Source organism: Parasteatoda tepidariorum, chromosome 8 (genome assembly GCF_043381705.1).
Source record: "Parasteatoda tepidariorum isolate YZ-2023 chromosome 8, CAS_Ptep_4.0, whole genome shotgun sequence".
Taxonomy (NCBI): domain Eukaryota; kingdom Metazoa; phylum Arthropoda; class Arachnida; order Araneae; family Theridiidae; genus Parasteatoda; species Parasteatoda tepidariorum.
In genome coordinates this window covers 83,873,673-83,900,496 of record NC_092211.1, presented here as the reverse complement: position 1 = coordinate 83,900,496, position 26,824 = coordinate 83,873,673, and the positions used below count along the sequence as shown (strand labels likewise).

The 26,824-nt window shown below is 29.1% G+C and overlaps 2 protein-coding genes and 1 long non-coding RNA gene across 5 annotated transcripts in view; 1 reads left to right on the top strand and 2 right to left on the bottom strand.

Moving 5' to 3' along the window:
* Positions 1 to 20,449, bottom strand: part of LOC107450807 (uncharacterized) — a 37,802-nt gene extending 17,353 nt beyond the window's left edge. Inside the window, exon 1 of one of the 3 annotated variants that reach the window (XM_016066709.3) lies at positions 19,915 to 20,449. In XM_016066709.3, coding sequence (XP_015922195.2) covers positions 19,915 to 19,985 — 71 coding nt within the window. In that variant the 5' untranslated portion in view covers positions 19,986 to 20,449. The remainder of the gene's footprint in view (positions 1 to 19,914) is intronic. The other 2 variants (XM_071184303.1, XM_071184301.1) reach the window with 2 other exon arrangements.
* The window catches only part of LOC122271576 (serine--tRNA ligase, mitochondrial-like), a 584,968-nt gene that overhangs the window by 323,185 nt on the left and 234,959 nt on the right, over positions 1 to 26,824 (bottom strand). The window lies entirely within an intron of this gene.
* On the top strand, positions 944 to 4,602 carry LOC139426238 (uncharacterized). The gene is made up of 3 exons (XR_011637469.1): positions 944 to 2,005; positions 2,619 to 2,778; positions 3,536 to 4,602. It is a non-coding gene; the product is annotated as an uncharacterized lncRNA (long non-coding RNA).

Here is a 26,824-nt window from a genome sequence, read left to right as displayed (position 1 = left end):
TTTTTTTTACATTTTAAGCGCTTTGGAAAAATTGACATCTGAAGAAGAAAATAGTAAAACGAGATCAGATGCTGGAGTATTACTCAATTCTATGCAATCTTTTTCTTTTCTATGTTACCTTCATTTATGGGAACCCGTCCTTTTGGAAATTAATGACGCTCAAAAATACCTGCAAATAAAAGGGTTAAATGTCCACCAATGCCATATAAAACTAAATTCTTTGCAAACACATTTCATGGAACAAAGAGATACGCTAGTACAAAACGCTGTTATAGCAGCCAAAATAATTTGTGAAGAGTTGGAGATATCGACTGAGCGTCGAGTTAGAAGGAGAAAAAATATGAGTGGGGAAAATTCGCGAGACGTGGGGCTATCCTTAGAAGAAGAAGTACGAAGAGAAATGTTTTCATCTATGGACAGAATTATAAAGGAAATAAAAGAACGCTTCGATCAGTTGCATGGCCTTGTAAGAAAATATTCGTGTATAATACCGTGTAACCTACTAAATGAAGAATTTGAATGTCAAATAAATGACTTGATTGACATTGATAAAGAACAGTTCCATATTGAAAGAAAAAGGATCCAGGTTTTTATGGCTGTACCTACACTAAAAGAAGAGGCAAAACATTGGAAAAACGGGGAGAAGGGCCCTCTTGATCTGCTAAAATTTATTCAGCAGTATAGGTTGGAAAATTCTGTTCCCAACATTGTAATTTTGTTAAGAATTTTTTTAACAATTTCAATCAGTGTCGCTAGTTGCGAAAGAAGCTTCTCAAAATTGAAGTTGATAAAAAATTATCTTCGTTCTAAAATGAGTCAATTAAGACTACAAAATCTTGCAATATTGTCAATAGAACAAGAAATTACAAATAATATAAATTTTGAGAGCATTATACACGATTTTTCTAGTATGAAACCTAGAAGAGTAGATATTATATAAATATGTTTACGAGTGCATACAAATATGTCTAAAAAGATTTACTCTGTGTATTAATTAATATTGATTAAATAACTTAATAATTTATTTATGTGTATTAATTTATAAAAACCACTATTTGATTGACTTATAATAGAAAGGGCGGCAAACTGGAGATCGCCCCGGGCGGCAAAAGTTCTAGGTACGCCACTGGGTTCTCCCAATTCCGCGGCTATTTGCAGAGCTGTTTGCTTTCAGTACTGAACACGACATCGGCACATTTTGAGATCTAGCCATTTTTATCCATTGGAGAATGGCTTCCTCAATTTTCTCATAAGGGGAAAAACGCATCCTTTTTCTTTTTCAATTTCCATTGCGATGAGAAGACAGAATAGAATAGTGTTTAAGGTGGTGCGTGGTATACCACGTTTTACGGCAAAACGTGCTTTCGATAAATTTCAACTTTCGAAATCTTCAGTGATTTTTTTATTTCTCTGAAAGAGTCAACGTCTTTCTCTTTGCCAACATGAGAGTTTCGAATGAAATTCTTTCCTCTGGTCTGCTCAGCAAATGGTCTAGTGACACGATGGGGAAAACTTGTCCGCTGTTTTCGCACGAACGGCGAAAGCCCACCCCCTCCCTGGAAGTGTGGGAATACAGGGAGGAGCAATTACTGGCAGCGAAGGCGGGGGGGGGGAATTCTTTGTGAATTTGGGGAGTGGAAACTATCTCCAGGACCCCTAAAGTAATGGTTTGTTAGAATAGTACGCGCAGCCGAACGTCAGTGACAAGTGAGCGTCACCTTTTGATTGGCCAATTTGGAGGATGGTCAGAATACATCATGGGACGCCTAGCCTTGTCGTTATCTACCGCCTGAATCCATTTCGTTCTGATTCCCACGTGCAGTTGAGGTGAACGTTATAAAGTAAATCGAAGATATGGCGGAATGCAACGAATATTTTGAAGAAAAATTGATTTCAGAAGTGAAAAAGAGGCCTCTCCTCTACTCTGTAAAAACAAAATCATACAAAGATTCTATTATAAAAAATAATCTATGGCTTGAAATTCCGGAAGAACTTGGAGTTGCAGGTTAGTAAATATTTATTTAATATATTTCAAATTGTAACTTATTCAATTATTTTATTTGACTTAAGAATTCTGTTGATAAATTTATAAAGATTGAACTATTTTTTTTATAAAAAAAAACAGGGAAATAATTTATTTTATCAATGAGTAAACTTTTTCCATAGTCGCAAACTTGTATGTGAATGGGGAGGAAAATTTTTCAATTTTTGGCTTTTTAAGTTACAAAACAAATTATCTCACCCGTTATGACAAATCAACTACTCTTAATATATTTATATATGACTTTGTACACTGGTGTTCAAAAGTTAAATCATATTTTTACAATTTTGCAAATTTTCAGATACCTGTGCAATTAGAAAATTGTGACTTTATGTGTATGAGAAGTAGCTTAATTTTTGATAAATTCTTTTCAATTTGTTTTACAAGGTACATGTTGGTAATTCACCCACAATGGTACATGTAGCTAATTTAGCATTTAAAAATGCTTTATTTTTTAAAACTTGTTGTTCAATCAGTTTGTTAAACACCCAAATTTGTTTTAGCTTCTTGAATGTTTATCACCTTTAATTTATATAAATCCTCTTCACTAAACTTCATTGTACCTATCTGTTTTTAGTGGAAATACTAAAAAAGAAATGGAAGACCGTCCGAAACTATTACACGAGAAATAAAAAGAAAACTACCAACTGGTTCAGCTGCGAAAAGAAGTGCAGCACTGATCTTCAAAGACTGGATTCATTAAGGTTTTTAGATGGAACCTAATTGTTAATTACTGAGTAAGTCTTATTTTTAATATGATGTATAGACTAGTTTAATCGAAATTGTAGAATGTAATTTACATAAAGCTAAGTAGGATAGCTTTTGTTTAAGAAAACATTTTTTCATGCAACAGACAAATAGTGGCGTTTTCAGCTGTACGAAAAAAAAATTAAAAGAATCTACTAACAGTACTATTCAAACAAATGCTGGCAAACCAAAACTCGATCATGTTATCAGTAAGTTTCCTGCTATTTTTAGCTACTTGTCGGTACAAGTATTACTGTTATAAACATACATTTGTATTAGCATACATTTTCATACAATATTTTTAAAACACTCCTATGATATAGCAACTAATTAATGTGTTTTAATAATTATATATCCTATTAATTTAATAGAAAATGAGTAAAATTTAAGATTTAGTTTAAAGATAGCTTTATTACATTATATGATAAGGGTGAAGTATTATTTGTGATATATATTTTCAGATTTGTGAAGGTCATTATTATTATTCAGACATTTAAGCTTACGAAATAAATTTATTTCATAAAATTAGTTAAGTGCTTTATTTTTTTCTAGAAAAATAAGTTAGGAATATCCAAATTATTCTAATTTTATATACGAGAAAAAACATCAGAAGTAAATTATGCTTATTTCCTCATTCTGAGAATATGGCACTTTTGTAGTTTACGAAGTTAATTTATTTTCTAAAACATAATTATTAATCTTTATTATAGAGAGTGTCTTTTAAACACTATTATTAATTTATTGCAGGACAATCTCTAATGTTGAAAATTGCTCATTTGTTGAGGAATCACAGAAAGAAGTTGATTCACAGGCTGGTAAAGAAATTCGAGAGTTCAATGAAGAGAGAGAATTTCAAACTGAATATAGTTACGATCTAGATCAAACTACTAGTGACTGTGTAGATATACCTTTAAATGCATCTAGCAGCAATAGTTCTAAGAATGGTAAAGAAAATAGGAGAAGAAGAACAGGGGCATAAAGAACGGTATAGCAGGTTGTCCCAAAAAGAAATTTTTTTTTTTTAGAATTTCAGTCTGATAGAAAAGAGCTAGCTGAATTTCTAAAATCACTGATGGGACAGAAAGATGAAATAGACATTTTATTTAACGCCCTTGCCATAACAGTAAAAAAAATTTCTAAAATATTGCAATTACAAGAAAAAAGGGAAATTTCAAATATTTTTGAACTGGAACAGAAGTGTCTAGAAGGAAGTGGTGAAATTTAAATTTTAGTTATTTCTTTAAATAAACAATTAATTAACCAACTATGCTTTACATCTTTGTATATTTACGTAGCTATTTTTCAAATATGTCAACACATAAAAAGTAATAATTTATTCAATGTATATAATTCAGGTTAATCAAGTTCGTCTTGAAAAAGTATATACATTTTCGTGATTAAAATGCAAAATAAAGTAAAATATAAATTGAAAAACACAAATAATAAAAATAAATAACTGAGTTATAAAAAATTACAATTAAATATCAGATGAAAGTTATAATTAAGATACAAGTGTTGAAAAAAAATAATTACTTGGTTTCTTTCATTAAATTTGAAATCTATAAATAACAAGATGGAAAAATAGAATAAGAGGAAGAGAACATAAAACTCAATGATAAGATTTTAAGAGAGAGGCACTAAAAAACCTAAGGAAAATCGAACCAAACCAATAAGAGAGGCCCTCCTCCCCCTTTCCCAATCAAGAAAATAGGGAAATACATCCAAAATGCAAGACTAAATTTCGAGCACTCGAATAAATTCCAGGCACTAGATAAAAACAACGATAATGAAATGGAAATTGAAAATTTCCCTCCTCCCCCAAAAATAAACAAAAAGGAAAGGAACAAATGTATACCGATTATTTTAAATTGCTCAGCAGACAGACTTTAAAGTGCTTTTTCTCATAGGTAATAATTTAGTGCATTAATCTTAATTTTAAGTCCCTAAGGAATTTTTTCTATTTAAGATATAGCTTTGAAGTAAACTCTTTTACCTTAAGTATAATATACTTATGTAAACTGTGCATGGAATTAGCATTTTATGAGGTATTACATTTTTCAAAGCATGTTATATATACCTAACAGGAATTTTTAACGTCTTTTTTTTTAAACTTTTTTTACAAAATAATCCATAAAAAATATTCAAATTGATATATTAACGAACGAACAAAATTGTTAAGAATTATTATCTTTTTTTTTTTAATTAAACAGTTTAATTATTTCTTAAAGATAAATTATTGATTATAAGTTAAATGAGCATGTAAAACATCCACAAAATGAATGATTATACTTTTACTTAAAAAAATTTTTTTGCAAGGGTAATGTGACCTCTCAATATATTTATGTACTTAATTTTCAAATACCTCAATATATAAAAGGTAAATAACAATTTACTCAAAGTACATAGATGAACAATTAAATATTAGATGAAAGCTAAAATTAAGATACAAGTGTTGACAAAAAATAACATTAAAGTGAAATTAATAACTTAAATTTTTCTATTGCAGCTTAGCACAAACTTAAGGAAATAAAATTTGAAAAGAAAAAAAAAAAACTTTAAAATGGAGAATATCTAAAATTGAAATTAAAGTGATTACAATTTGATACAGTTAAATAAAATATATTAAGCAGGGCGTGTTATTTTATTATTTTGCCATTTCAGATCACTCTCTTTGCTGCTGAAATATTGGGAAAAATTTTGCCGGATATACTCGGCTCTGAAAGATGCGTGTTTTGATCCTGTTACAGCAAGATTTGTCCGGCGTTACCATGTTTATTCCTTTTTTTGGTTGTAAGGGACATGGTATTTTTCTTTGGCGCAGCATATTGTGCAAGATGCAGCTTGCTAGCACAAGTTTACTCACAGTTTCAATTTTACATGCAATTGGTGTAAAAAACACTCTGAAATACTGGCATAGAATACCAAAGGCATTTTCAGATGTCCGTCTAGCTCTGCATAATCTGTAATTATATCGTGCCTTTTCAACATCTGTTTGAGCTTGACTTTCAGGGAAGGGTTTCATCATTGCCGAGGTTAATGCAAATGCTGCATCCCCGACAAAAACATTTGGGCACCAAATTTTAGTTCCAGGAAGGTTCTTTGGTTCCGGAAGGGTAATAGTCCCTGACTGCAGATTTTTGTTTAGGTTAGACCTTAGTAGTTCGCATCAACAAGTGCCAACAAAACCGTCGAAAAATAGTCCTTATAACAGTAATGAGCACTTTCGCTGTTTTTCGGGCAAACAATCCTAATGTGCTTGCCATCAATTGCACACCAGCGATTTGGAAAGTTCCACATCTTTGAGAAGTTCTTTTCAATTTCCATAAACTTCTCTTCAGAAGGCTATGGCAAAAACAAAGGCATTACATTTTTTATGATGCTTTCTAGAACCTCTTCAATAATACGGCCAATACAACTATGGAAAATTCTGTAGTTGAATGCCAAAGAACGGTAGGATTCTCCGGTTGCTAGGAATCTAAAAATAAAACATTTTTAATCCAATGAAAAAAATTAGAAAATATGTCACCTAAATAAAGGCAAATGTTTGGATTGATTAAACAAAATACATACTGACTAAAATTCCTACAAAAAATTTACATGGAGTGTGATAAATAATGTGCAAGTAAATATTTTTCAATTATATTAAAAAAATATTCAGTAGTGAAATCTTAGATATTCTGAGAATGAATTTTGCAATTATTATTCAGTATCAAATAATTTATTTAAAAATCTTTTGATGTCTTTGTCAAGTTTAAAGGTTTCTTTTATTAGATTGTAATTGTTTCAAATGCATATAGCCTTAAATTAATAGAGAGGATTGAAAATCCATGTAGTAAAGTAATCCATGTAGTGCACGGGCCACCTTTACTTCTCAGACAAGTTAATACCTATCGATCTAATGCTGAATACATGGATATTTATAGATATTAAAATAAGCTAAAATTAACTTTTATACTTGATATTAGAAAATTAAATAACATTTCAAACAGTAATTCTTGAATGCATGCAGAATTTAAATATAATAAAACACTTTCAAAATATGCTATTTAAAAAAGTATTAAATAGATATTAACACTCAGAAATTCATGCATGTTATAAAATAACAACTTAATAAATTTCTAATAAAATAACATTGCTCTTACCTGAGAGTCAGGCACAATTTCTCTTCTTTGGAGATTGGCTGCTTCCTTCTATTACACACTCTGTACGAAATGCTTCCTTCGATTAGTTTAAATAGTTCTTGAAACAATTCAATTGAGAAGCGAAAATACTGACGAAATTTCTCATCATTAAACATTAAATGTATTTTAATCAGAACAGCGAATGTTTCTTCAGTCGGACGATTAACAAAAAATTCATCGTCTTCGTTATTTTAAAAGAATAATCTAAACCTAGCTTCTTCTTCTTCCTCTTGAATTAATAGAGTTATAATTTGTTTTTTAGCGTCATCCATTTTCCAGCAAATTTATAACAATTTAAAGCAACGACTACAAAATCAAAATAAACAATGTCACACGTCATTTACGCATAAGAGAAGCATAATGAGAAGTAATATCTGCTCCGGAACGTCTACTACCGCTGAGCATACAAACCACTTTTTTTGTTGTCGTCAGACGGTGACAGGTTACCGCTCACGCTCATTTTCCTAAAACTCGAGAGGGGTAATTGCCTTATAAGGAAGTTAATTAGGCTTTTGTTAGAAAAGAGCTCTCCTCACCTCAGATAAAAATGGCCTTATAAGCGATAACGATTTTTAAAACTTGACCATATATCCGATGATCTGTAACAAAGAATTCCTATTCAGTGAGCTGGGACTTTGGTAAAGTGACCTTATATCGAGGTCTGTTTGTATATATATTCCTTCTTCAAATTGATATCTGGGTGATTCTCACAAAATATGACAATTCACAGTCTCTTACTCCAAGATTTAATACTATACTACTATAAGAACCTTTAAAAAAAAAATTAATAAGTAGCATTGCTGTTAGCATTTTAAAATGACTTTGCACAAGCATTGACTTTTTTGTATAGTTAAAAAATTTAATTGAATATCAAAATGTCATTTTCCTGGCATGTCCCAAACAATATTTCCAATAATAACTAGCTTCAAAACTTCCCATACATTTTTCAGTATCAATTTTTTTTAAATCTCAACCGTTGTAAGTATTTCTAGAATATATGCAGAGGGTATTATTTCCAAAAACTTTGTTGGAAATAATTTTTTCAGTCAATAATTTGTTTGTCACATGAAAATGCGTCATTTTTCTGGGCACTTTTTTTTAGTAATTTATAACCAAAATAGATAGCTCCAACAATCAATATCTTAGGTTCAGAGATTAAGTAGAATACCATCCTATCAGAACATGTCTAATTGCAGGAGTAAAGAACCAATTTTCTGAGTCAAAATGAATTTCAAAGCATTTTACAGGGTGAGTAGGTTTTTATGTTGTCATTTTCCTGTCCTCTTGAAATCATTAATAACATTAACTATTTACATTTACCTTAGTTATTTCAAGAAATCCTGATGTTTTCTGCGAAAAGTAAATGGCTTTGGCCAAAATGTTAAATTAAAGTAATGTTAAATGCTGTAAAATGGCAAAATTGTCATTATCCTGTCTTATAAAGTCCAGGACGTTAACACAGTTATAAGAAATTTTTTTAAACACTATCATGTAAAGAGGAAAAGCAAATATCAACCTAATACCCAGTTTATGAAAGATTGTAATATGTATAATTGTAACTTATTTATTTATTTAATGATTGATTATTATGCACAATATTTTATTCTGTACACATCAACAAAAACATTTTTGATTCTTTCTACAGTGGATAAAAGAATTAATTTAAACAGATCTTGGTCTATCTAGCGCAAAAGACATAAGGTTATTTTTTTTTTCAAAACACAGATAGTTAAAAAATATAAAGGATAAACTAAGAACATTACTGTACAATTTAATTCTGTCATATTCTTTAAACGCTGCTTGGTGTATAAATTAAGGACTGTAATAAAGTTGTAAAATAGAATGATTTGAAATATTTTAAATTTAAATAATATTATAAAAAATTTCCGATGTAAATCATTATAAAATTAATTTTAATGTAAATTTATATAAAATTAATTAAACAATTCCTAAGATTATAATTTTCATTGTAGGAGTAGTTTTTGAAGTCGGTCATAAAGATATTTAAGTTAACTTTATTATTCGTGCTGGCGAGCAGACTGCTAATCACTTTAAGTGACACGGGAAAAAAAGACTGTGTCACAAATTTCAGAATATCACAAATTCAAAAATGTCTGCTTCTTACCCAATATCTTCCAGACATTTTGCTTCCTCTAAATGCTTCAAGATTAATGAAATTTAAAATTTTTTTTTGTTTCCTTTGTTTTAACTGTTTCTTTGTAAATTAAAGTTAAGTAAAATTAAAAACTATCTCATTATGTGTGTTACTCTCTCACTTTATTATACTTAACTAATTTGTTAAAATTGTTCACAATAATTATTTTTGGAATTTATTTACATAAAAAGTTAAAAATTAATTTCTCAACTTCGTCTTTTTTGAGTTTCCTAAATTGAGTTACTTACTATTAGCTTAGAAGGACTGTTTTCTTAACTTCTAAGCTAATATGTCATTTTTCTGGCATTCAAAATTTGGTGAATTTCTATTTTTTTTTTTTTCTTGAGCACATGTCAATAAACTACATTGCTGTCGGTAAGATATTAATAAATGTAACTAAATAAATATACAAAAAAAAAATTTGTGATTATTTTGAAGAAATTGTTTGGTCCGAATTGTCATGTTTCGTGAGAATCACCCATATATTATTTCATATGAACTGAATCTCGAATAGTCCTTGAAATGTGAATTTTTAAATTTAATTACTCTGAAACTATTTTTCCCCAAATTGTCATGTTTAAAAAGAGTCACCCATATGTAAAGTTAAAAATCTTTTTTACATATTATTCGTTAAAGCACCAACAGATATTATAGAATAAGTATCACTAATGCTTTAAAGAAGAGAAAATAAAAAAGAATTTAAATTTTAGGTTAAGAAAATTCTTAATACTATGAATTCTGAAATTATTTTATCATTTAAAAATAAAAATAATACTTTTACAAATAGAAATTTATATAAAAGAGTAGACAAATATGGGATTGTTCTACGCCCATTTCCTGATTAGGGAAAATAATACATTTCAAGTAGATTCAGAAATGTAAAAATAATTACATAACTTGGAAATACTAACAAAAAAAATAACCGAATCAATATTTAAGGATAATTTATTCATTTACAATAACTTTGATATTGGTATACACAGACAGGATGTAATAATTTTTATACAAAATAATAATAATCTTAAAAGTTAAACATATACTTTTCGCACATAACAAAATAGAAAAATTCAATTCACACTTCATTTTAATTTACAGTTATTTAAAATAAAAATTATGTTACCATATGCCTCAATGCTTTAGAGTTTTAAAATTTGCGATCTGAAATATTTTAAAGAGTTACTAAATTTCTTGATACATTTTACCTCATCTAAATTGAAATTTACAAAATACTTTTTCGCAAACATAACTCACTAATCTTGGGGGAAAAATTACCGTCATTTTCGTAACAAATTAGTAACTGGTGATGAGTATTTGAGAAAAAGAAATATTTTTATTACATATTCATTTATTGTATATCTTTGCGATTTATAACCATTTTCCAATAAATTTGATTCCTAGACTGGACAAATTTTCCCTTAGTTGGAAAATTTTTCTTTACAGTTTATGATACATAACTTGAACAAAAAGTTATTAAACTAGAAATAACATATTAAAATTAGCAGTGTTCATATGATATGATACATAAAGTTTCTAGTCATAATTTTTTTTATAAAAAACGTTGAGCAAGTATTTTAAATATATATCAATAAGAGAAACAGATGTTTTTTCAGTTGATGGTTTAGACTATTTCAACATAATAGTCACACAGTTAAAAGGCTTTTTTATAGTTTTGCAATTTCAGAGTCTAACAATAACACTAACTTCTTCACACAAAAATTTTATGATTCATACTTAAAATTTATTTATTATCAAATAATAGATGTTTGCGAAAGGGCAACACTGTCTCTCCAATATTTATCTGACAGAGGATAATAATCTAATAAATTTTATGGTGCTATTACTTAAACTACATTACATTTTTCTCAGTTGAATCAATCTTATGTGAAAACGCAACAAGAGTTGCACACAAATAAAACTTAGGAAGCCTTTCCATAAAATAATTATTTTTTCATTCTCATAAACTTAAAACTACACATATTCCTTATTTGTAAGCTATTTTTGTACTTTTGAAGTTTGGAAAAACTGTTTATAACCTAGAACGCTGGTAATTTCGGCAGAATAAATATTTTTATCAGTAGCCTTTGCACTGGTTATAACAATATTTTTTGCCTAAGATTCTTTCTTGACTAAAAATATTGAAATGTTGATGCCTTTGTGCTAATAAAAGAAGATTTGAAATAATTTCACAGAAGACACTAAATTTAAATCCTAACTTTTTTAAAAAACATAGAAAGATTAATCAAAGTAAGTCATATTTTAATTACTATTTAAAAATAAAATGAGTTAAAAAATATGAGAAATTGTTGCTGTTATGTAATAAAAAAACATTTCAACACCTGAAAAAATATATTTCGAGACCAACTATTTATACAGGGCGGGGTTGTGATTGAATATAGGGTTTAGTGGCGCAAGGTCCAGATGAGGACATGCTGCGCCAAACAATACGGTAAAATAGTTTAAAAGCCTAAGTGCATGCAAAATTTAATTGTAACACAATTGTAATTGATACAATAGTATTAGTAAGTGAATAAGACAAAATAAATTATCTAAATAAAATCAAATAAAAGGTATGAATAAAATCAGATAAAAAGAATGAGTACAATATAAAACGCACGAAGTGAGTAAAATGTATGAAGGTGATAAAATATTTACAAAATTGTATAAAACTGTAGATGTGTTAAAACTTTCATGTGTAGTTAAAAATACCAACGACACGTAAAAATGTTAGGATGGTGAATATCATCCAAGAAATCTTGAATGCATAAAATAGAACTCCCAAAAAGCTTTAAACGATGTTGATTAAAGTTGGACACGTTATTAAAATATGATGAATTGTGAGAGGAACGTTACAAGTACTGCATTCAGGGGGAGGTTCTCCGAACAGTAAATGTGTTAACCCGCCAGGCGCGAATTGACAAAACATACCGTAGATTATAAACTAGGCGATTGCAAGTGGAATTGGCGATGGATTACGCGTAAATGCGGTGGGAGAACGAAATTACATTAACCTAAACAGTGAAATTCGATATTTTTTTTCTCCTCCTCGACTAGCCATGATGAATAAAAATAACTCATTAATTCGAATTCGAGTATAACTCAGAATTCGAGAATTAAAAAAGAAAATAAACTTTTTATTCTTAGGATCACGTTACAAATAAACTGTATTTATACTTTATTCAGCACAATAATTTATATTTTATAAAACGATCTAGTTTTTTGATATAACAGATGTAATTTTTTTTTACAAGAATTGTGTTTGTGAAGAAATAAAAATAATTTATTATTGAACCAATCACAAAAGATTACGTAACATTTTAACACCATGTTTTATTGGAACGCTATTTTAAAGAATTAATTCTATTTAACTTTTATTGTAAGAAAACATAACCTGTTTTAATTTAGTGATTTTCTCTGTTAAATCAATCTTGATAAAAGAATAATGTAAACTTTTTTATGAACATTTTTTTTAGAAATTAACAAAGACATATTATTTATTAGAAAAAAAAATTGGAGTATTCAAAAATGTTATCACGCTTTAAAGTAAAAATTTCTTGCAAATGAAAAAAATCGATATTTTTAAAATAATCGGAAATTCGCTAGTGAAAAAAAGAAATATGTGAAATAATTTCAAGAAGGGAAAAATGTACAAATGAAAGGATTTTTCTTCAATGACCTATATCGCGTTTGTTTTATAACTAGAAGCATTTATTGTAAAAGAATATTTATTAAATAACTTTTTTTTCAATGGGATGAGATCTTAAACTTCGTGAAAAATTGACTCAATTCCTTAATATATATAAAAGTCCGTAAATACTTCATTTATTATGGAGGTCATAGATACCTTGATACTCTTTCAGTATAAGAATAATAAATGCAATTAATAGAAAATGCACAATTTTAAAAATATATTTTATTTACATATATTGGGTGCAGGTTATTCTGCAACGATCATACGTAGCATAAATTTATAGATTCCTAAATACTGTTATATGAATTAGGTAATTAAAAACATAATTAAAAAAATAACAGAATTAAAAAATAACATAATTAAAAAAATTTTCAACCTTTAATTGAAAACTTCCTGTTGTCAAGTATTAATAATAATTATAATTTTTAACAACTTTTTTAAACAAAAATTTTTAATTCTCAAACTTAATACTATCCTTCATATGAAAATATCCGAAAATTTGTAAAAGAAAAACTATATTTTAAAATTGAGCCATTGGCGACAACAGAGGTCAGATGTATATACTGAGTTTAAATAAATTATATATTATAGAACTCACATTTAGGACTTAGATCAATTTATTATCAGTTCATAAGAGTGTTTTTTAATAAATAAATGTAGTGATTGTTTGATTTATAATTGTAAGTCCTGAGTGTTTAATGTTAAGTTATGTTTCCTTTGAAATAATTTTTGAACTATGCAAAGCAGGGCGACATTCATTTCAACTTAAAATGATAAAAACTTTAAATGAAATACTTTAAGAAAAATACCTTCTAAATAAGATTTAAATAAAAGGCAATCACTTCGCCTGAGTGATTTTGTAAAGAATTCTAAACTTTTTAATTTTACAAGTTAGGTGAAAAGTAAATATCTTACAATAGTGGTAGGGAATGAAGGAAATTCTAAATTAAATGAACATTAAAACATTGAGTGCAAAAAATTTTCAATTCACTTAAAAGTTCACTGGAAAGTTCCCAAGATATGGTGAAATGCGCAAAAAGTAAGGTTAACACTAAGGGGTCCTAACATTGCATTGCTTTCCTGACCAAACTATTGGGATAATATTTCCAGATTGCGGCAACCCCTATATACTGGGGATCAAAAATCCGAATACGCAGGAAAAAAATTTCTCAAAGTAGGCTCGTTTTAGTGTCTGATTTCCGAACTTAAAATATATTGTCTGCTATAATTAAGCGGCATATTTGAATTCACCCTCTCGATCCATTAAGATTGAGTCCTAGAACGTAAACATCTGATCATTAGATCAAAAGTTAGTTTTAGATTTTTGTTTACTGCTCACTGTACACTAAAACGTGATTTTTTTTTCTTTTGAAATTTCGATTTTAATGCCATTACTTCAATCTCCTTCGGGTTGTGCTTACTTTATAAATTTAATCTCAACTATATTTTTCTCTTCACTTTTAAACTGTAAAGACTTTTTCTCCATTTGTAAATTATGAAAAAAATTATTAATCTGATTGCGTAAACAGTTAATTCATTAAAATTGGACATTCTCAATTAATTCCTTTCAATAGTCATTTATATTATTAATAATAATTATTTACACAAAATTATAATGAAGGAAAGTTTGATTAGAAATTTAAAAGTTTTTGCTGCTATAATTAGGGAATTTCTATCGACAAAATTCAAGTAATTTTTTTTTCCGGAGCAAAATGCATTTTTATTTAAAAGGGAACAATACTGACTTAATATTTATACGATAAAAGACTCTCTAATCGCTAACACCGATGACAGGAGAAATTTTCAATTTTTTCTTTTCCACAAAAAGTTTAAAACTTAAATTGTTGTTCTTTCATTATAAAGCAATCGTATAATATTCTCGTATCATGTAAAACTTTATAACGAAGTTACTTATCTACCGTTTTGCAGTTATAAAATGAAATAATTATTAAATTATACTTGCATTTTAAAATGTAATACTCAATTGTTCAATGAATTTTACGATTATTATTATAAAACTGCGTATAATGAACATTTCAATTAAAATAATTAGTACAAAATAGCTGCTAAAAATTCTCTTAAACATTTATAAATATTATACATTTATAAATTTCAGCTTTTCGCATTATTGCTAAATAATCTCTACGTCGAAAAATATTTAAAGAATTTCATAATAACAGAAAATTAAATAAAATTTTAAAAAATTTGGAGATGGTTATCGAGCAGAACCATTAAGTTTAATTAATGAATATAGAATTGGAAACCAAGTCTCTGCTAAACAATAAAAAAATTTTTTTAATCTTTTAAGTAAACAAACTTTATTATAATAATCATTTCATTATTAAGGATTAAAGGTTATTGTGAAATTATTAAATCAAATTAGTGGATGAGTAGGAAAAGAATTTCACTACTCGAAATACATTTAATGAAAGTTATGAAACTATAGAATATGTAATAATGTGTAATTTTTCTATCTTAGTTCTATTACGACCTTTTAAAAAACGCTAATAAACACAAATTTCGAGATTGAAATGCCGTTTGGACGAATAAAAATAAGAAAATTTAAGTTTAAAATTGCATATGAAAGTTAAATATAGTAGTTTTTCAATTTCTGATAACGTATATGAGCCTGCGTATTTGTTTCTGGCATGCGTTTTTATCAAATCATTTAAACTATAAGTATAGCGATCTTGAATTAAGATATTAAAAAGAAATCGAAAACAATATAAGACATTTTGTAGCGATACTGTTTCTATAAGAACAAATATTCTGAGTAATATTTCTATGATAACAAATTTAAAATATTTCAAATTTATTTTATAAATATTTCAAGACGAAAATAATCTCTTTTTTGACTATTTTCTATTTACGGATAATGAGAAACTTGAAACCAGCAATATTAAGATTATTTACTCGTTTGTCTGATTTTAATTATTGACTGCAAGTTCTAAAGGTATTTAACATTGGAAATTCTTGAAAATTATTTTAATATTTTAGGCTCAACGAAGATGCCGGCCAACTTTTAATCCCTTCCATTATCATTTTTCCCAGTGGTATTAAAACTTCAATTTTCAGCAAACAAATACGTTGTATTTGAGAAAACTTAAGATAACAACCATGATAGTAACGCATATTAATATATGTGCTTAATTTTTGTAAGAATAGTGGTGATGAAAATAATCTAAAAATTAAGTTTGTAAAAGAAAAAATAGTATATACTTACTACCACTTTAAATATGAAAATAAAATCTTCCGGAAGAGTTGGCAGGTACAGAAATTGGGCACGTCGAGAACAATTTAAGCATGATAAAGAAACGGATTGATGGAGTTAAAACTCGGAGCGCATGGAACTCCTTTCAAAGCACAGCTGGTGCCCACATTTATAAAACCTCCAGGGGTATAATTTAAGTTCAACCTTCTTCAGAAGAGTTGGAGTTACCAGGGGCAGCAAAAGGATACCCTCTGGGCGTCCACCAGTTCGTGAGAAACACTCAAGGAAAGAAAGAAATCTCGCTGAAAATGTTAGAAAAATCAAGGTAGCGCAACATCGCATTAGTAAATTTTCATTATCTTTTACTGTATAAATCTTTTTTAATTATGTTTTTAATTACTTAATTCATTTAACAGTACTTAGGAATCTATAAATATGTTACGTATGATTGTTGCAGAATAACCTGTACGCAATATATGTAAATAAAATATATTTTTAAAATTGAGCATTATCTATTAATTGCATTTATTATTCTAATATTGAAAGAGTATCAAGGTATCTTTGACATCCATAATAAATGAAGTATTTACGGATTTTTATACTATATATTAAGGAATTGAATCAATTTTTCACGCAGTTTAAAATCTCATCTCATTGCAAAAAAAGTAATTTAATGAATATTTATTTATTTCATTCATCATGGCTAATCGAGGAAGAGAAAAAGAATATCGAATTGAGATTTAGGTTAATGTAATTTCGTTCTCCCACCACATTTACGCGTTATCATTGCCAATTCCAACTGCAATCGCCTAGTTTCCAATCCGTGCTATGGTCTGCTTTTACGCTATCTGGACATGGACTTAACTGAAATTTTATTAATTCAGAAATATTATACTTGGCAATAAGGAGAAATACAATGAACTCTGTTGAAGATATGTCAAAAGCAGTTTGGGCTATATACTTTCATAAGCTTTATACTGATGATAAACCTCAGCATGCATTATGTCCATCGGATGGAAATACTTGGTGCTGCTACAATAAAAGTGTTACAACTGCTGAGATATATTAACGCAAAATATGTTTACCAGAGCCTATTCTATCTACAATGAAAAAGATCTTTCGAGATGATTCCTCAAAAGAACTGTTACAAAAATGTATGCATGGTCGAACTCAAAATCCAAATAAAAGCTTTAATAATTGTATCTGGGAAAGGATCTCAAAAAATACGTTCGTTGGTATTGAGACCTGAATAATTGGTGTTATGGATACTGTGATATGTTTTTACGATGGTGTTTTCAGTCGAATTCATGTAACGAGAGAGTTGGGAATATTATCCGGTGACAATATGTGTGATGGCTTAAAAAAATTGACAACACGAGGATTTGCAAATCCGAGTTATTGATGCAAAATTCAAACAAAAAAGCCCGCACTATAAATAAACAGCAGAAGAGAAATAGGGAAAAAATTGAAACATTATCTGAAGATAATTATGTACCCGGAAAGTTTTATCATGTAACTTCTTTTATTTCTTTACTTGTTTTTCAAAACTCTTTTTTTTTTAACATTTAGGTACGCTCGTACAAAATTGTACTTATTCAATTTTTTTGAAATTTTGCACACTTTTGTAAACACCTTGTATGCTTTTGTTCAACCAGTTAAAATTTAATTTTTTTTTTTATAATTTTACCTTAACCTTTATGTAAATTATGATAGCATTAAGTTTTTCAGTAAAGCTCAACTTGTTTTATCTATGTAAAATAAAATTATATTATAATATTAAAAAAATTATTTCACTTTATATTTCAAAGATATTAACATAAATTTATGCTTGTCTCATGTGCTTTTTTTCAAAGCGTACCAAAAATTTTTTTAGTATTTAGTAAAAACTGATACATAATACATTTTAAATTATTCATAAAAATTAAGCAGCTGAAATAAAATATGATTTTTNGAAAAATGTGTTATTTTCTAGTTTAAATTATATTTTGTGAAGAAGTTGCTAATGTGAGGCTTAAAGTAATCAATCGGGGAAGTTGGGAGGATTTATGTGTTGGATGTTTATTCGTGATTGGAGGTGAAAGTATTGGTCCTTTTTAATTAGTTGAAAACGCGCGACACGAGAAAGAAAAAAAAAACATGCACGGAACAGCAAAAAGTGCTTCAATCTAATATTCTCATTTCAAATATTTTCCCCTACAGAATTTTTCCTACACAGGTACCTTTTTTTCCGTACCTTTTTTTCCTAGAATCGTTTTAATGATGGTGTTTTCGGTCAAATTCATGTAATGAGAGAGTTAGGAATATTACCCGGTGAAAATATGCGTAATGGCTCAAGAAAAAATGACAACACGAGGATTTGCAAATGAGAGTTGTTGATGCAAAATTTATACAAAAAAGCCCGCAGAAGAGAAAAAGGGAAACACTTGAAACATTATCAGAAGATAATATGTACCTGGATATTTTTAGATTTAAATGTAAATATTTATCATGTAACTCTTTTTTTTATGTTAATTCTTTTGTTTCTTGCTTGTTTTTCAAAACTCACACTTATGTAAACACCTTGTTTGGTTTTATTAAACCAGTTAAAATTTAATTTTTTTTTCTTATAATTTTACCTTAACCTTTATGTAAATTATGATAGCATTTTTAAGTTTTTCAAAAATGCTAAACTCATTATATCTATGTAAAATAAAATTATATTATTAAAAAAAATTATTTTACTTTATATTTTAAACATATTAACATAAATTTATGCTTGTTTCATGTGCTTTTTCAAATGATTTTCTTTAAAGCGTACCAAAAAATTTGCTAATATTTAGTAAAAACTGATACATAATACATTTTAAATTAAACAACTTAACTGCTGAAATAAAATTTGACATTTATTAAATAACATTAAGATAAACTTTTTCAGAAAAAATATTGAAATGTGCAAATAGCATATTTTCTTAGTGTAAAAAAATCATATTTTTGCTCTCGAGAGCTTCTGTCTACCCTTAAGTGATGTAAAAAATTGAAAAATTGTATGCCTAACCGTAACTTTTTTATCATTTTTCAATTAAATTATAAAACATGAATATCTATTATTATTAAATTGCACAAAATTAAGCAAGTTTGATAATAGTTTTTATATATATATTGTAAAAAGTGAAATTAACAATTCTACCTAATTAAACTATTGGTATTATTTCCAGTCAACCCATATTTGATTCAAAATTTCAAATTTATAAACGAAAAAAAAGTTTTCATCATTCAGAGAAAGTAAATTTTCGTGTTTTGCAAGTTAAATATTTTCTGCAGAAATTTTTAATATTTAAAGAGAATCTCAATTCATTAAGAGTGTATCGCAGAACGTAAAAATCACTGTAGTAAATCAAAAGTTATTATTGTGTTCCGTTTTTAACTTTGCGCTCTGAACGTGTAAATTAGTCCGCATCCGACCCGATAGAGTAAAGTGCCTATTTTAAACCCTCAATAATTTCTCAACAAAATAATTAAATAAAAAAACTGCAACAGGAATTAGTTCCTAATTGCTTGAACTCATTAATTATATTTTGTTTTAAGATTTCTTTTATTTGAAAAGTACCGCAAAAAGTTACCTAACCTTACCGTTGCTATTTTATTCGTTTCTTCCCAAATATATTTTTTGTAAGTTTATTTATATAAATGGTCATACCTGATTAAAGTCAAGACTTGTCAGACTTGAATTAGAAGAAATATACATATTGACTATTATTTGCTATTTACGTATTTTTTGAAGCGAGTGAAGTTTTTAATCGGGTAAGATTTTACCGCTTCAGTTTTTTGGGATTATTTATTTAACATAGAAATGGTCATTAACTTTAAAAATAATTATTCCTCCTACAATTTTCTAGAAATCATAATTCTTACCTTAGCCATGCTAATACTGAACTACGTAAATTCTTCTTTACGAATAGAGTAGGGACACTTAACTTAAGCATGTTCTTTTAAGCTATTTCTTTAATAAAGCAAGGTGCGCATTTAAAACATGTCGTTTATTCTATAATGCCCACAAACTCAATCAGCACACATGGCGTTTATTTTCTGATCATAAAAATAATTCAATTTAATCTGAGTAACCAAAACTTACCTGATTGCTTTTAGATACATAAAATTTTTATTTACTTTTCAAAAAAGTTAAACTACTAGTGCAATCATAGATACAGAATTACCGATGAACAAACTCATTTTCTCCGTCTCGTCACTCCTGAAAAATCTCATTTTATAAAAGGTTTAATTTCATTTATTGACTTGGCTTAAAAATACGTCCTTATGTTTGAACATCATGTTATTTTATCTTAATTTTACTCTGATTTCACACTTTCCTTAACTTATTTTTTACAGAAGTATAAACATACAATGCAAGATATATTTCGGAAACCGGGAATCACGTGCTTCATAATGGTAACCATAAAAGTATTTAATAGTAAGTTCATACAGAGAAATGAAACATATATTAATCTAAACATACATAAAAAGCATTTTATAACATTTAAACAATTTAATTATAACAGGGTGTCGTTCAATATAAATTTACAATTCACTAAAGATTTTAATGTTAAAAGAAGTTCTTAATATTGTTAACTGACAATAAAATTCCTTTAATCTCAATTGAATTATTATCAAAAACTGCAGTCAAATGGACCCAGAGTCAGTTATTTGACCAAATTTAATCATTTGGCGATTAACTTAACGACCTCACCAAGTTAGGCACCAAAACATTAAATACACACAGGATAAAACACTTAATTCTGACTCCATTTAAAATGCAATATTTGACAATAACTGAACTAGAAAACTTATAAAATAATTTAAATAAATAAAATAACCATTCAAAATGCGCACTCTTAGCGGCGCACGACGACCTTTCCGAGCATATGTTGAATTGAATGAAGGATTTAGTGGCATACGGTCCAAATATGAACATGCTACGCGAAAGAAACGGCTTTAAAACATTTCAGCATTTAAAGTACATAAGTCAAATTTATGATAGTAAAATATATAGAGAAACTAGTCCGGATCCCACTTCAGTGACAACTTCTCTACAGTAGCTCCTGAATAAATTCCAAAAAACCATAAAATACTGATATTTCCTCTTTAAAGTTTATGAAAACTAACATGTAATCCCTCAAGGAATCTCTGGTGAGTCTTTTTCGGCCTCTGGAGAGGTTTATTTTCCATTAATGCACGTTTAAAATTCGATGTTCTATTGATTTAGGCTTAGAGTACCAGACCGCCATTTAATGCAAGCGCATTTTATCGATAACTTTGGCTTCTTCTAAAAGTACTTTTTCCAACTTATTTTTAATTTTAAACATTTCTTTGCAATGGGCCATGCGATTCTTCACTAAATTTATAATGTTATTAAATTTCGGCGGTCTGGTATAAAATTTTTATTTGTATCTTTCTAAACAATGACATGATCTCGGAACAGGTTTTCGCTATGTTAATGTTCGCCATTTTGTAAACGTTGACCGCTTTAATTAACTTCTTAATGTTAATATTTTTATTTAATTTTTTATTATGTACTTCTTTTAATTGTTTATGATTTAACGACTCATCTCTTATTCATCCTGTGGTTTTATATTAATTTTCAAACATACATCACTTTTCCTTTATAATTGGTGTTCTATTCTCCATAGCAATATCAAAACAAATCATATGATGTAATATTCAGTTAAATTTGTCAATTCAATCTCATCACCCGCGTGACCCAATAATTTATTAAATATTTATATTAAATCTTTAATATTTTTTTTTATTTGTAATCTTAAATAACTGTTATATTGTATCAATATCAAAGTAAATTTTTATATTTTCATTAAATACTTATTTTCTGTTTCACATACACTTGTTCAATGTCTTTTCAAGTTCATTTAAATAGGATAGGATTCATTTTATTGACCTCTTATTTGTTTAACATTAAAATCAATATTTACTTATGTCATCTTTTAATTTTTATAGTACATAGTTTAGTGCAATGTCATTTCCACATTCTACAAATATGTTGAGGTTGTAACTTTAATTATTTTGATTTCATATGCTCATTATTAAAATATCGTTTAAAGTTATTTGGGAGTTCCGTTTTATGCATTCAGGAAATGGGAGTTTAATCTAGATATTCATTTTTTGACGGTAACACTGGCAAATCAATGGAGCATCGGATCCTCTCTTAAATTACATTAATCACTTTTCATGCGTTCATAATGGGAACTCTTCTGGGGCTGGGGGGGGGGTCATCATTGCTGCCATATAAAAATCTAATTATTTTAAATAATGCATAGCTCCCCTTCTATTTTTTTAAATTCTTTTTTTATATATAACGTTTCTAAAAAATAACGGATAAACACCTAACAATTAAAAAAAAAAAGAATGGAAAGACATATATCTTCAGAACTAGGTTGGGGTTAACCCAACGTTACCACTAGGTCTCGAACCAGAAATGAAAGAATCTCCACATCGACTAGAGACAAACCATCAACAAAAATAACAAGGCTAACCAATAGTATAATTACGCCAAATAGAGAACAAATGGAAACAACCACACCTTTGAGAGCTAAGCTGTAAATCACCAGCACCATCTGATTATGAATTATCCCATATTGAAAAACTGTTCAACACTCTGGAAATCAACATAAACAACCAACATGGTCACGAAAATAAAATGTACAGTCTCCCATCAGCACAAAGCTTGCCACGAAGCTCTTCGACAGTTAAAACAAATTACGGACAACTCAAATGTTCAATCATTCTGCCGTCCGAATATCACCCTCAACTCTATAGACGACAGCTTGAAAGCCATATCAGACAAATTAGATTATATAAATCATGCCAATTCTGGTAACTGTGATAATGTTCAACCACAACTTCCTCCAAAGTCTATTATCATCCCAGCTACGGAAAATTGTCCAACTAATGTCATTCCGGAAAAAATTACTAAAACCAACTCGAAACTACATGTCAAGAAGATCTTCAAAAACAGCCATCTTGTGGAATTAAAATTCCATAATGATCATCAAAAAGACATGGCTCTCCAAACTATACACGTTGGTTTACCGTATGTTGAAACAGAAAGACGGTTACTCTCTCTGATAATCCTTAAAGCACCATTAGATTACAACGTAGACACAGAAGAACTGAGCGAAACTGAAGAAGACATTGCTAAACTTCCTAGTTTTTCCGTTCGTCTGCAACTGGCGATATGCCTTCAGCTTCCATGTGGTGTTGATCAGCTTTATGTTCCAAAGATTCTGAAAGATTGCAACCTGTGAAGAGTTAGTTTCGATGCATGTTTCAATGAATAAATTTCACTGCAAAGTTTCGATGAATAAATTTCACTATAATTTATACAATTGTTAACTGTACATAGTTTCGATTCAACACTAAAGATAAACTTTCCCAAGTTTCCTCGGAAATTATTAAAACTCTAGACTACATTTTTGCTGTACAGTAATTAAATTTTCCTTTCGTAGAAGTTATGTTAGTTATTACGTTTTGAGGGAAATAAAATTTCATAACACGAATGTTTTATTTGCAGATTTTATAATACAGAGCATCGCTTCGATATAAATTATAGACAGAAGTGATTTTTTGCACACGAGCAGGGTTGAAGTGTTGTACACATTAATGTATATAAAATATGATTCTATTAGTAAAATAATAGAGTCCTATCAGACTTAAGAACCTGAAGAAGTTGCGATGGTGTGTAGAAAATATACAAAGAATTCGATGGATTATTAATAATAATAAGATTCGATTCTTAGGTCAAGAATATTAACAGTAAAACTTTCAACAAAGAGTGCAACCAAATGTTCAATAAAAAATAAGTACCTTTTAAGCACTTGAAAAAGATTTTTAAAAATTTTTGCTTATTAAAAAATATCAAATTTTTTTCCTCTCCGTGTTGAAAGTTTATTATATTATTATATGTATTAAAATAGAAACACACTTTAAAAGATTTTCAAAATAATAAGTTTTAGACAAAGAACTCATTTCTTGATTTTATTAGCCACCATAAAACATTTTATGCACAATTTTAAACATATTCAATACTGAATTCCTCATTATATTTTTAAATTAATAATTATTTTATTCAATAGTATAAAAAATTAATTTCATTTCAAAATTAAAATTAGTTTACAAGATGAGTATTTGTAATTATGTTAAGTATTTTTTTAATGAAATATTTAATAAAATTATTCAATAATTCTGAAATAAAAAATATAAACAGTATTGTAGCTAAAAAAAATTTCCTGGAGTTAATTATTAATATATGGTCCCTATATTCATCATATTTAACAAATTTGAGATTATCGAATATTTAATTTAATTATTTTTAAGTCAAATGATAAAGAGATAAATTACAATCACATAAGATTTCTTACAGCATTTGCTGAATGCTAAAATAGTGAAAAACCTTTCAGTTCGTACTTTTTTTAAAATCTTCCCTCTAAAAATTGTTGAGTCTTTAATCATAAAATCAAATATAATAAAACTATAAAGAATAGCCTAAAATATTTTATACTATTAATGGGCATAGAAGGGTTATTCAGCTTTACTAGAAAATACTGAGCGTTATCATTCGGTGAAGAGGTTGTTCCGCTGCTTTTACTATGGTGTGCAGAACATAACACCATGCTATTTTCAGTCATAAAAAATATCAAACGCTTCCCCTACTAGCGGCACCACCCACCACGGAGTCTAACTGAGGGGATGCAAATAACTGATAGGTACTGAGACCAATCCGTTATTTGAACATCGGTGCTAACTAATAGATATACGTCCGCGAGACACTCCTGAAGCAGCCTGCACAGGAGAAAACCGGGATTAATTCTTAACGAGTTGCTCAGTTAGTGATCCCGGGACTCGACCCTAGCCAACAGATGACATTCGTGACTAGCTGATTGATGCACACAGGCCAATGTGCACCTCCCGTTTACCCGAAGCACGGGCCAAAGCAGTGTATTGGGTTACCAGGATGCACCTCAACTGCCAGGATCCCCTTTTCCAGGGACACGGATCTCCTAGCACGGCAAACACGCTGCTGGTCTCTTTTCATATGAGTTCGATACAACAGGGTGGTAATCGAACACAGACAAAAAGCCCTTATCAGTAAATTCGGCAACCACGACAAGGAGAAAAGGGAAGGGAGGATAGATCACTAGTGTGCCCTGGGTCGTTACTCCCTGTGTTTACCTAAAGAAGGTAAACCCCCTGAGGGGTTGAGTGCTTCTAAAACGTTCAATTACCTTCCTGCTGTTTCCTATTGAGCAAGCATTAGATTCAGAGCAAAAATTTAATACTGCCACTTTTAAAAGTTGTTTTCAGTAAGACACCTTAAACTAATTAATGACATCCAAATCACATGGCTGCAAGTCGCTTGTGCAGTAAAAAATTCAATCTGCAAATTTCTTAAATCCACTTTTTTATGAGCAGTACAATGATCCATAAAAAGATAATATTGCGTTTTTGTAAAGGCAGTTTTCGGTAAGGCACTCGTTATTACTCAGTGAATAGGACTTCGGTCATCCACGTTTTTGTGTTCGCTTTGTAGGTGGTTAGAAAAGTTTTAAAAATTTTTGAAGCAATGTATATTTTTAGAGCGACTGATAACGAGGGGTATAAGTTTTTCACTTCCATCAGAGTTGCAACATATAAGAAAGGTTAACCTTTCCTCCGTGACATTGCTCTCTTGGAGAATTTTCCTCTATGATATTGCTCTCCTTTCAGGGTGCATGTCTTATCTAGAAGAAGATTAAAAAATAAGCCTGTTTCACCGGCATTAAAAATGTCCCTTGCAGAGTAGTTTTGTACTAAGCTTCTCCACTCTTCAATAGTCCTTTCCTGCACACTTGCAGATTCACCACATATAGCACGATCCTATTTTTAAACCTGTCCAGACAGCCATTTGATGAGTAAGTCCTTCCATATTTAGACGGGATGCTATTTCCAGAGTCTTTTCTTTTAAAGTTGATCGGTAGATTAGCAGAACGGGCTTGCTGAAGCCCATTCCGGCAAAATCTTTTACAATTCTGCGTAAGGGGAAGTTTTCACTTTCTTGACTTTCTCTCCTAAAGTCTGCGATTTCGATTCTATGACTTGCTTTTCCCCCAGGAAAAAGCGTTTTCGTTTTGCAGCCATAGTTTTGTATGATTTCTCAATAAATGAGAAGCGATTTTAACCACGCCACCTTTAAGTTCCGGAGGACGTCAAGTTAACCTTTTATTATTCGATTGATAAACAAACGCTGGTGTGAAAGGAGAATAGCATATATTTCACTGGTCAGTGCAATTCTGGATTCAGTACCTATAGCGGGGTGTAGATTAACATGCGCGTGTAATAGATCCCTACTCAATTCGTGATGACGCACTGACACTTGAAAGATTAACAACACTTTAACAAAAGCGATGTTATCTTCTTCACTTACGGCTCCTTTTAATGCTGAATTACTTCAGTAATGCTTCTTCAACATCCTTGCGGTCTACTTTTTTTTGCCATTTAAATTTTTTTCATGAGCAGAAGTGCCTCACTAGCCACTCTAGAGGAAATTCAATTCACCTCCATTTCCCTCAAAAAAGAGGATATGTATAAAGGAGAGGAGTACCTATCATTTATATTAATATAACAAAGCTTTCTATGAAAAAAGAATGTTGAGTGTTATTTTTTCAGAAGGCTTTACTATGCAGTAATTTTTACGATTTGCTTTATCTTCCCTGGACACATTAATGCGGGGGAAAAAATTGGTACCGGACAATGATATGAACCAGATGATGATAATATC